A 13,312-nucleotide genomic window follows, 5' to 3' on the forward strand; every position below is an offset into this window, starting at 1 on the left:
CAAATATGTGGATCATCTGAGGCGCCACCACCTCCAGGCCTAGAACAACATACACATTGTTTGATATCCAACTGTTAATATATTTTGTTGGTTTTGTTAATAAATGTTTCTTTTTTTGTTTAAATTGAGGCTTGTGTAACATTTGTAATCATTGTGTCATTTTTATTATGTAAATGGAGGGAGAAAAGGCAATATTGGCTTTAAGAATCGGCCCAAAAAAATCGGCAGCACATATCGGGGATCGGTTAAGACTGATGTCAAAATAATCGGTATCGGCCTTAAAAAACCCGTATCGGTCGACCACTAATAAAAACTCTTGAAGTCTATACGATTTAGGCAGTTTCCCTGTGAGAATACCTCAAACTAGCTTCACTGAAATGTAAAATGACTTGCAATAGTTTTGTGTTTTACATCATTATAAAGTATTTTTTATGCATGTTGCATTGTGTGGTTTATGGTCATATAGTCCAAGATGAGACATGTGCATGCTTGCAGTTTATAAATGCAGACATTAATAAATCATGCAAATGTGGGTGGGCGACACGCATTGAAGAGAGGCAGAAGTGTTTCTGTTTACCCACTGTCCCTTTACGCATGCATCTGTGGGTGTGTGTGTGTGTGTCTGTCATTGGTGCAGACGAGCAGCAGGTACAGTTGGCTGGGGGCCGAGATTCCTGCAACACTGAGTCACATGGGATGATCATTATCTCGTGCAAACACACATACACAGACATGCTCGCATGCACACACACGGTATTGTTGCACAAGCCCCTCCCCCAGAGCTCTCTCCCTGCTCCCTTGCCCCTTTTTTCTTTCTCTCCTTCTCTCCCTCTCTCTCTCTCTCTCTCTCTCTCACTCACACACGTATACACAAACATTCAGTGGAGATAGTGTCAGTGCAGAGCTCTGTACGGGAAGCAAGAGGCAGGAGGTCACAGAGAGAGGAGTATATCCCTTTTCAAACTGCTAAAATTTTCATGCCTCCTTTCATTATTTAGTCAGCACCGGTGTTCCCCTTCTACAGTGCTTCTATTTATCACCGCTGGATCCTGGTGAGTGTACGAGCCATTACCGCTGCTTATCACAGGGACCCTCGGACCATAATGGATATCTATTCTAGGAAGCTGTCACCGTGGGAGCCGAGAGTGTGCTGGGAGGAGAGCGGCTTGGATTCCACTCTCATGTTTGGACTCTGAGCACTCCTCCTCTGTTTTTGTCTTTTATCCTGCAGGTTGAATAATCTGGCTCAGGCTGTAATTGTTATTTCTCTCACACAGTGGTTGTAGCCATGCTCCAGATTGTTTTTCTGTTTCTCTGATTCTTTCTCAGATGTTTTTATTTTTCTCTTCACAGATGAGAATGAGGACACAGTGTTAGGGAGTTTGCCACTGCTGAGTTTTCGAATTGGAGGAGTGGAGCCTTCAGACAACATCACCCGCAAGTTTGCCTTTAAGGTCAGTAACATCCTGGTGGGGGACAGAGGGTGCTGGGAGCTTTATGTGCAATTGCATTTCATGCAAAGGATGCAACGGGTACTGGGCAGCAAAATGCATATGACTTTCAATGTGTGAGGCAATCAACAGTCAAAAACAAATTCTATTTTGGAAAAAGACTGTAAGAAGTGTTCCAAAGCAGTAATATTAAAAGGCGGTTAGCTGTTGGTTTCCTGAGTAATGATAAATAGTGAGAACAAATGCAATTTCCTACATTTGCTCTTCCCTTGAAGACTCCTCCTTGTGCAATATTGCTTATTGCAAAAGCAGCATTTAATGTTTGAACTTGTTCCTTGGTTGGATGGCTGTGGTGTAGTGAAGGGTGTTGGTTTGGTTGTGGTTGATTGATTGAATCTGACTGCCTTCATGGCTGAGTCACGTGATGCTATTTATGACTGTAAACGAGCCTCACGGGGACTGGGGTTTCTCAGTATCATCAGAATGGAGGATTTATGGGGTTTTTTCAGTTGGGGAAATGACCTTGTATTAGACGAATAGATGAATTTTAGTGTTGAAGCAGATTCTTATATTTTGTTTCTTATTTTTGATCAGATATTGCTTTTGTTGAGATTGTTGCTGACATTGATTGATGCAATTATTTTGTGAATTTTTCATAAATTATACACCATAACAATTAATTTGCAAGTATTTGGAAATCCAGTATTATCCAATATAGTAGATCTATACAGTGTACACAGCAGATCAACTCAGTAGAATCTAGGGTTGTCAAAAGTATCGTTACTCAAAAAAGTATCGATACTAAAACGTTGTATCCGGATACAATGCTAATTTTCAAAAGTATCGAGTATCTGAAGCTTGTTTTCATAGTTGCAGTTTTTCTTGTTAATAAAAATATTTTTGTTAAATTTTTTTAAAACTTTGTTTTTATCCTTGTGGTATCGAAAATGGTATCGAGTATCGAATATTTTCCTGAGTATCGGTATCGAGTTGAAAATTTTAGTATCGTGACAACCCTAGTAGAATCACATCTGCAGTAAAGATGGACAGCCACACTGACATGTCCATGTCCTAGTTTAAAGATATCCTCATAGTCTGAAGACACAAGATTTGTGTACTATTGGTGGGAGGTGATGACAACCAAGCACTAAAAATATATTATATTAATTATAATATATATATTTGTATAATTGCTGTTCCATAAAAACGGATCAAGGCTGTGTTTTCTCAGATCCTGATGAATCACATCAGCAGTCTGACAGTTGGGTAGGAACACAGCTCCAGAGGCTCCACCTGACAGAGCTGTTTGTCAGCGCTGAATAAAGATGAGACGATGAGGATGTAATGTAGGTTGGCTGAGTCTGAATCTGCTGAGTAAAGCTTTATATAAGTTGGAAAGTTAGCCTTGTTTTCCCTTCAGCATCAGCATGAAACACACACAGTGACAGCTCTCTCTCCAGCCCTCTGTCGGGTTCACTCTCTCTTTTATCTTTCCCTCTCTCTGTGCCTCTCTTGTTACTGCAGTCACTGTTTGTCATTATCAGTTTTCTTCACTTTTTAGAACAGTTAGTCCTTTCTGCTGTTTTCTTTCTTTGCATGACCAGTTCAAACTAGTGCAAAGTCCAGTGCATGTACCCAGTGTGTACACACATGCACACACACATACACGCTAATTTGCACAAAGGTTCTCCACACACACCTGCAGTGGAGACAGACTGAGTAAATATACTCAGCGTGGCTTTGACAGCTTGCCAAGGATCAGGGTGCTGCTTGTTAGCTAATGTCCTGACTGGACATTCAGTACTGTTTAGTGTCCAAACTTACCAGTCAGCCTGCCATGACCCAGGCAGGTAATATTAACACACTACAGTGGAAAAAAGGGTGTCTAAAAACAAAATAAAATCACTAAATCTGAGGGAAATGATTTTGCTTGTTAATTTCTTATTTTAAGTGTTCAACATGCTTATTTCTAGATTTAACAATCTTAATGTAAGAAATCTTGTCAAGTGAAATTATCTGTCCATGCAGCAAGATCATTTCCCTCAGCTTTAGTGTTTTTATCTTGTTTTTAGACACACCTTTTTTGCAGTGTACAGTGTGGAATATTAACAAAGATCAGATATGTGTGCAGCTTTCAAAGCCGTGTTGCATAAATAGCAGAGCAAAGCAAAGCTTAAAAATATATTGGAGATATAAAAATAGAGATAAGACATAAAATATCATGCAGAAAGGTAAACATAAAACACGGTGATAAAGCCTTTGAATCAAAGTGATTTTAAACTCAACACTCTGCCAGGCAGAGAGTGATAGATACAGCTTGTTCACAGCAGAGAGTTGCACAGCAAAAAATATCTCCTGTCCTCACAAAATAAATGGGCAACATTTTTAGGGATGCTGGCCTGGGCAGTCCAGTATACCTGGTAGGGCTGGGCGATATGTAATTAAATAATCACTGTATGATGTAGGGTTGTCACGATACAAATTTTTTCAACTCGATACCGATACTCAGGAAAATATTCGATACTCGATACCATTTTCAATACCACAAGGATAAAAACAAAGACCCCAAAATTTAACAGAAATATTTTTATTAACAAGAAAAATGCAACATGTAAAGATTAACAGAACCACAGGTTAAATATTTATAATAAAAACAGTTGTGCAAAAAGAAACTGCAACTATGATAACAAGCTTCAGGTCTGAGGTAGTGCAAAAAATAAATAAATACAATAAACAATAACAATTAGAAAAATATTAACAGTCAATACTGTACTAAATACAATACTAAAATGAGTATCGTATCCGGATACAACGTTTTAGTATCGATACTTTTTTGAGTATCGATACTTTTGACAACCCTAGTATGATGTATGTATGACACTGTACGACATTGTATGATGTAAATACTCCAGGCATGATAACTTTTTTACTTTTTATTTATGTTGGTAATCAGTCAAACTATGATGCAGTATGCCATGATTGGAATGAATATACTTGTCATTTTATGTGAATATATATTTTTCATTTTATTTATGTATGTTTTAAATGTGGACCCCACTAAAAGTAGCTCCACTTTAGGGTCGAGCTCATGGGGATCCTTCTAAATAAACAAATGTGGACCAAAAGTCATATCCCGATATATTTAGGCTGAATATCGATATATGATATATATCCTGACATTTTTATCGCAAAGTGAGAGCAAATGTTCAGTCAAAGCCAAATATGACATGTCGCAAGTTTTATTGAAACAGTTTATTTAAGTGAACATAAATACTGTATAACAAAAGGAGCACCTTTTTTTTAAAGTCAAAGCTCCATAAAGTGAACATTTAAATAAAAAAAATGGAGCAAGGATCACAGTGCAAATTTGAACTATATCGATATATGCAATATGGTCTAATTCCATATCACATTTAAAAATATATCAATATATCTTTTAAATTGATATATCGCCAAGCCCTAATACCTGGGCTGGGAATGTTCATTTCTGAACTTTTGATGGAGCCAGGTTGGTCCCTTCCCTTACTTCCAGTCTGAATGCTAACTCAAGCTCTCCAGATGCACAAAAACATATATATTTAATTGTAAGACTTTTCTTGGAATATTACAATTAACCAGTGGACAGTGGATGAACAGGTACTGCAGCAGTGTAGCAGAAGACCTGTTTACATCAAATCCATATAATATCTGCCATCACCTCGTGTTGCAACATTGTTTGATTATCTTCAGTTGTTGAACTTGGCCCTCTCTCCAGATCATGCTGGTCTGGGTTCAGTGCAACATTCAGTCGCTGTTTGTTTAGGTGTTGACTTTGACTTCTGTCTGTCGGACTGACGGCAGCATCAGATATCACACATTTCATTTGTTATGTTTTAACATTTTTTGATCAGTCATTGCATTGAATGAATTTCTGTGTTTCAATTTTAATCTTAAACTTAATCTTAAACTCAATCTTAATCTTCATGCAGAAAGAGGGTAGTGGTATGGTGGTATCCCAGACTCAGCTGCTATTTCCCCTTCATCTCTCATCTTATTATGTCTTGTTTCTTCTTATCGCTGATCTTTTTGACGACAGCTTTTTGTTAATCGGTAGGGTGTCATGCTCCTGCCATTGCTTTCTTTTTGGCTCTGTCCAGGTTGACTGGGGCTAGTTTCCTCAGCTTCCTTTAGATTGCCTTTTTTAAAATTTGAAAATGGACAGTATTTATGGATGTGTTTAATATAACAATGCACATGTTTAAAATATTGTACTTTACCCAAATTACAAACAGCTTGCACTTTTATTCAAAGCAACTTCTAATAAGTGCAATTAAACATGCAAGTATATCAGCTTTGAGTGCTACATTTAGACACAATAAGAGATTGAGAGAGGATTTTAATTTGGAAATCTTCAAAGTTGTAATGTTTACATGATAAGTTTATGATATATGTTTTCGCCTTGTTAATGAAAATTTGGTGACTTGAAACAGGGTCAAAGACCAAAAGTGCATGAGAATCCCTGGTAGCCACAGTCGCAGTAATGGCCCTCAAAACCCACGTTGGTTAACCATACTTCAGTTTAAGAGTGTCATGGGACCATCAGGCTAACCAGTTACAGTTACTACATGTAATGTGATGTCATGAAGATAAAAATTAAACATGGGATGTAACCTCTACGATCCCTTAAATTACGAAAAAAATTACATTTTGAACACCTTGAACACTTTTTCTGTGTTGTGTCAGGCCGAGCTAAAGTCAGGACTCAAAGTAAGGACTAAAAGTCTCTTTTTTTTTTTTTTGAATGCAGCAAGGAAAAACCTCACAGAGTGAAAGAAAAGGGCTATGAAACACCTGACTCTGAGTAGAAATCTAACAAAGAAAAGTCGCTCCAAAGGAGGAAAACCTCTGAAAGCTATCTACACTAAATAACTAAATAAATAATCCTAATCTAAGATAAGGGGAAAACTCTCAATGGGAAAACTAATAAATAAGAACTCCTACAAACTAAAAGCGCTCCAAAAGGGAGGTACAAAACCTGATAGGAAAAAAAAAAGATTCTACAATAACACTATGAAAAACTGGATAAGGGGAGAAATATATAAAGAACACAAAATCACTCCAAGAGGAGGAAAAACAAAACGGCTTAAAAAACTATGAAACTAAGAACTGCGCTTAACTGATAAATTACAAAGAAAAATCACTCTAGCGAGGAATACAAAAAGGCTATTGGAACACATGGAGGGAAGGGAGCACCAGGTGAACACAATCGGTAATTAGGGGAGGCAAGTGACCTGAAACGAGAGGAGAGTTACTATTTCAAAATAAAACAGGAAATAACAAGAACAGAACACAAAATAAAACACCACCTCACCGCGGTGTGACATATTGCCTCTTAACACTGAGTGAAATTTCCATTGCAAAGTTTTATTTCATAGTCTTGGCTTTCATTCTATGTTATTTGATATTATTTCCATAATGTCTTTTATTCAGTATTCACATTTCTGAGTGTTAACGTCTGGTCAAACTGAAAACAGCCCTACGTGAAAACAACATAAGGGGCTGTGCTGGTGGGAGTGTTGTTTTATGAATGAAATTTGATCCTGTCCATTTAAACAGGATCATTTTAACAACTTTGTAATGTTATTTCATTGGCAATTACTTTATCTGTCATTGTGGCAGCAGCAAGAAAGAAATGAGAAACATGGCATTTATGTTAGAAAGGAATGGGGATGTGCGCTTGCATGTGATTGGTCAATGCTATCTTCTCTGTTATTTTCTTAACAGCATCCCAGAATGTTAGGTCAGATGTTGTTGCTGCAGTAAGCATAAATGAATGATGAAGGTTGTTTTTGTAGCAGCTGAGAGTTGTTACTGTAGGTATTTACAGTACAGATAAAGCAAGTTTATGACAGTGCCCTAGTGCATTTTCTACTCACTACTCAAGTACTCACAGTTAAAAAGCACATTGTATCAGCTTTCAGGATGTTGTTGAGCGACATGAGTGGCTCGGATGTGTTGTGTAGGCTGGCCAGTTGAATATGTGTGTGTATTTTCGGGCTCCTCTTGTTTGGTCTTATAAGACACACTCCCTCGAGGCGTCTTAGAGGTGGAGCTCAGACACTCAGAGGTCCTGTTCCAGCATGCCTCCTTCAAAGCGGTCTGGTGATTCCTGTCCAACCACTTCTGTTTATAACAAATGACACGAGGCGTGTAGCACAGGTAAATAGATGCTTAAAGCTCATTTAGGCTGTCTGTTGCATGTCTGCCAATTGATATATTTGAAGCACGGGTTGGGAAGTCATAGTTTTTCTGTTGTAATTCCTCCACACATTTATAGCCTTTCGATGGCCAACAATGGCCAACCCGCTACAAAAGTCCCAAATATTTCCAAACATGCTGCAGCATCAGAAACAATGCCAATACAAAAACATACAAAAATCCAAATACCACAATGTAAATGTGCTTCCAATAAATAAATAAAAAGTCATACTGAAAGCCAAAACAAATACATTAACAGTTAATATTCTGCAAATGGAGAAATATGACAGAGCCCAATGCACATAAACCCTGATGACAAATGCAACAGAAAGCGGCTGCATATCCAACAAAGCAACAGTTCTCCAGGCCTCTATGGGCAGCCCGATGCACAACGGCCTGAGAGAAATTACACACTGACTTTTTAAAAAAATACTTTATTGCAAGGCTTCTTACTTTCAAAAACATAATCAGTCATTTCATTTTCTTTACAATATTGTACCTTGCATTTTTTTCCTTTTTTTTCAAGGTATATATTCACAAAGTAAATAACAAAACATAGGGTAAACAGACATATATACAAGGCAAACTGGTATTTCCCAAATGAGGATCTCCAAGAAAAGGAACAGACAACAAACTAACGACAACAGCAAAAATAAATGGAAATAAATAATTATAAAAAAATGTATTTTTAAAAACCACACTGACTTCATTCATATCATTTTTTCCAACCCACTTTAGATGTAACTAGCTGACAGCTGGCTTATGCCTTTGTGCAACAATGGTTACAGAAAACAAGCTAAACAAAGTTCTCCCTCATCTGGCAATAGCAACATGCATCCCTATGCTTTGTATAAGTGTATTGATGAAGCATTATACTGTTAAATTTTAGCCATTTATCATCCATGTATTTGTTTATTCCACCATGCTTTTATGGTAGAATAATGGTGCCCAAGAGTGGGCAGGTGGCCAGCAGCAACTGGGTCTAACCACCGGGCCACACTGTCAACGTGAGCAGCGACTGTGCATTGTGGTTGGTTTTTATTTAAGGTTCATGTTAACAGGTTAGAACACCCTGCATGAGTAGCATGGCTGAGGCACGGCTCCGCTGCAGTTCAACTACAGATCCTTTGCAAATTCAGGGTCTTGCTTATTTTTTGCGTTACACAAGCGGAATCCGAATCCCTTAATTTGTCAACATGAGGCTTTTATTCTGAAAGACTGTGTTGTAGGGCTGGGCGATATATCGATATAAAAATCATATTGATATATTTTTAAATGTGATATGGACCATATCGCATATATATCGATATAGTTAAATTTTTTATTTATTTATATATAAATGCTGCCCTTACTAGGGTTTGTCATATTTAGTTATTTTTTATAATTCTTTTCTCATATAAATATTTTGATTTCAGATAAAGATTGGCCTATTTTATTTCATGGGCTATTTTTATTTAAGATATTTTGGTATTTAAATATGCACTTTATGGAGCTTTGATTTTTTTTTTTTTTAAAGGTCCTCCTGTTGTTATACAGTATTTATGTTCACTTAAATAAACGGTTTCAATAAAACTACTTGTGACATGTCATATTTGGCTTTGACTTTGACGGAACATTTTCTCTCACTTTGCAATAAAAATATCAGGATATATATCGATATTCAGCCCAATTATATCGGGATATGACTTTTGGTCCATATCGCCCAGCCCTACTGTGTTGTGAAAAATGCAGTAAATTGCACAGCTCCATAAATTAGTGCTTGCCATTAGTACCTGCCTTAATTTGTAGAAATATGATGGTAGGATAAAATAATACATTCTATAATTCTACAATGTCATTTAGCAGACGCTTTTATCCAAAGCGACGTACATTCTGTTATTATTTATGGTCATTGACGAGCTAGCTAATTAGCCAACTGTCTGTCTCCAGAGCTTCTGCCTGCTCTGCTCCTGGCAGAGTGGTGTAGCGGGGGCGGGCTCCACCACCACACCACAAGGTTCTTCCTTCAGATGTGACAGTCTACATAATATGTCTGTTTGTATGTGTGTTACCCTGATTCATGCATATGAACGAATGATCTGTCAAAGCGGTTTTCCCTGTCTGTGGGCCAATGCATAATCCTTATGAGGAATATACTAAGTGCATTATTTCTCTCTTTTTTTTTTTTTATTGACCCATATAACATAGGAAAATTTGATTGAATGAATCAAAATTTCTAAAACTTTTGATATTAAAGATTTTTTTTTTTTTTTGGCATTTTGTTGCTTTATTTATAGTGATAGATAGAAAGGGGGTGATAGAGGGGAAGACATGCGGCAAAGGGAGCTCAGGCCGGATTTGAACCCGGCTCCGCCGCAGCACATGGCATACATGGTAAGCGCTCTACCGGTGTGAGCCACCGGGACGCCCCTAAAACTTTTGATATTGATATGCTTAATACATATGTTTCTTATTCTGTCAGATGTGACAGATTTGCATGAAAGTCCCTTGAGTACTGGGTTTAGGCTGTTAGTCATGGAGAGGTTGGAACCTGCTGTAGTTGAGTCAATTTGAAGGCTACAGATCACAAGTGTTTATAATTAGATTAATGTCTAGAACAATGCCTTTTATATCAGGAAACACAGGAAATGTTTGATCACACAATTTATTATAATTAGTATTAATCCTCTATTATCTATCCTGTCTGAATGGAGCTAAAGTGATGTTTTGTGGCACCATAGATTCTTGCACATACAAGCACTTTTGTCTCATCTGGAATGGTTCTGCTTTGAAGTATTGATATGTAACTCTCTTTATTCTGGAAATTATTTGACTAAACCTGTATCTTTCAACAAGGTTTGGGCCGGTGTAATAATGTTGATTTAGCACTGTGATGTTGTTGACACCAAGGTTAGATTTGGATTTTTCTTTAGTTTAAGTTTTAATTTTGTTGTGATTTTTTGTTTTCAAATTCAGTTAGTTTTAATTAGTTATTAGAGTGTGTTTGCTTGTTTTAATTAGATTTTATTTTTTGGAAAATGCTTAGTTTTAGTTTAGTTTTTACTAGTTTTAGTGTTTGTTTTACTTTTTTGTAATGGGGTATTTGTTGGGTGGGAGATTCAAAAAAGTCACAATAAATGTTGCCTTTATTTCCTTTGTCTGATCCATCTCAGCCCCAATAAGTTTATTAAGTCATTAAACCAGATAGATGAAATAGGTTTCATATCAACCAAAAAGGTTTACATATGAAAAAAGTTGACAGACAAAAACGAAGGACATTTTCACCATAATTTTGGTTAGTTTTGTAACCACAAAATACAGTTTCAGTTAGTTTTTATTTTTATTTCAGTTAACGAAAATGTTTTTTCAATTCTAGTATAACATAACCATAACAAATGCTGGTTCAGCCGGTTTGCATAAGATCAAACTGGTTTAAGCTCAATTACCTGCTTGGACCTAATTAGGCCAGTAAAACTGGATATTCGCCCTTAGAACCCTACGTTTAACAAGGCGTAGAGTCTCCAGCCTCACTAGTTGATGTGCACCCTTTACGATCATTATCACAGGATTAAATGAGGGTTATTAGCCTATCATTGCCATCGGTATGGGCGAGTAGGGGCCTGCTCCTCCTTTTATAGGTCCAGTAGGTTGTTACCAGACCATTTAACTGGACGGTCCCTGAAATCTAAGCACTGATGTTATGTTTAAAGGCTGCAGTTTCATTAGAATTTAACTACAAAACTACTTGTCTAAGTTTAGGAGGGAAAAAATCTGGTTAGGTCTTAGTTTAAAAAGTAAAATATATGCACTGAAGTTAAGAGACGATACTTTGACCCCTTGGTGTAGTTAGTACCATCGCTAGAGAGCAGGGCCACTAACACATGTTAATATAGCAGCCAATTGAATAGGCTGATCGTTATGGGAATGATAACCGCTTACACACTGCAAATGATTTGTTTCTTACCAAGATAAAAAAAACTTTAGATTTAGAAGTGTTTGATATAATTTCTCTTGTTTTAAGAGTTAATTTCTTATTTTAAGTGTTCAACATGCTTATTTCTAGATTTGAGAAATTTTTATTATTAAGAAATCTTGTCAAGTGAAATTATCTGTCCATGCAGCAAGATCATTTCCGTCAGATTTAGTGTTTTTATCTTGTTTTTAGACACCCCGCTTTTGCATAGCACCCATTCTGTAGTGCAATAACTTTCAAATTAGGTGGGATGTGAGGCCGTGCTGAGATAAAATGCTAATGTATGAAGGGTTAACACCCAATGATGATGATTAGCAGGTAATGTTTACCATGTTCACCATTTTAGTTGGTGTGTTGTAGCTGCAGTTTGTTCATCAGCCAAAGTACTGGACTAATGGACGTTTTGACCTGGTGATGACACTAGATTTCTCTGCTGATTTAGTGGCTCCGACAAAAATCCAGATTTAGTTTTAATCTAGTTTTACAAAAAAGAAAATTGTGTTAAACTGTAAACAGTCACGTCCATCAGAGATCTGTGCTCTTTAGGAGTGTTGCCCTTAATCAGAAGCTCAGTCAGAGAGCTGTCTAAACCTGTTCCACTGCTGCTTCACTATCTGACTCTGGAGAGGTGTGGTCCTAGTCAGAGACATTCAGTAAGCAGAGTGTCCAGCTGAAGGTTTTTTATGTTTCACTGTTGGAATCAAACACAACCACTGATCTGTATCTGGACACAATCTTCATTCATGTCCTTTGGGGGTTTTTGTTCTCCAAGTACAGTTATGTTTGAGCTTGACGCTAAATAAGGTATATATATGTAAAATTATGCCTGCAGAGCTTGAATATGTAGGAAAAAAAGCCATAAATACCTTGTGCTCATAACTCCCTTAAAGGGTAAATTATTAAACAGTGCGAGTCAACAGCCAGATTCATAGGGTTACACCTATGGGTGTGTATGTGTGAAGTGTGTGTAGCCTCTCCCTTCCTGGCAGCAAACAGTTCCTTGGAACTATCAGGTGGCTAAGAAAGGAGTGGTTATTCCTTTGGGCTGCTTCCTCTCTGTTTTTGTGTTCATGTCATTGACTGAGGCGACATTATTCAGCGTGCACTGCCAGATGATCCTCTTCCAAACATAGGACTGGCAAATACTCAAGGTGCTGAGAGAGTTTAGCAGTAGATTTGAAAATCCTTGTTTTTATTAAGTGAACTACAAGAACACTATGAAATACTTGGAAGACATTGACTAATTCAGCTGAATAAGAAGGATTAGTCTACACATTGCTGAAAATTGACCTTTTCCATTAGTACACATGTTTAAACATGTGTCACACTGTCCCTGGCCAAGGCACCAAGCCTTCCCTCTCTGTGTATGCAGACAAAAGACACGAGGACTTAAAAGTCTTGAATGACTGAGGAGTGAGTCATTTTTATCTCCAGTGAACATTTAAGCATTTAAGCAGGCAGTAGCAATATATACTGTCACCTGCGAATCAAGGTTATAATAGTTTGGGATTTTTCATTCGTTTTAGTTTTGATTTCGTTCTCAATTTTTGTTTTCAAATTCAGTTTGTTTCAATGAGTTTTTAAAGTGAGTTTGCTAGTTTTAATTAGTTTTAATTTTTTTGGAAAATGCTTAGATTTAGTTTAGTTTTTATTTGTTTTAGTGTTAGTTGTA

At 37.1% G+C, this 13,312-nt stretch overlaps 1 protein-coding gene across 2 annotated transcripts in view; it reads left to right on the forward strand.

The window, feature by feature from the left end:
* The window catches only part of plekha6 (pleckstrin homology domain containing, family A member 6), a 91,105-nt gene that overhangs the window by 25,943 nt on the left and 51,850 nt on the right, over window positions 1–13,312 (forward strand). For both annotated transcript variants that reach the window (XM_059329833.1, XM_059329835.1), the window contains one exon: window positions 1,354–1,454. In XM_059329833.1, coding sequence (XP_059185816.1) covers window positions 1,354–1,454 — 101 coding nt within the window. The remainder of the gene's footprint in view (window positions 1–1,353; window positions 1,455–13,312) is intronic.

Source organism: Centropristis striata, chromosome 3 (assembly GCF_030273125.1).
Source record: "Centropristis striata isolate RG_2023a ecotype Rhode Island chromosome 3, C.striata_1.0, whole genome shotgun sequence".
Lineage (NCBI taxonomy): Eukaryota > Metazoa > Chordata > Actinopteri > Perciformes > Serranidae > Centropristis > Centropristis striata.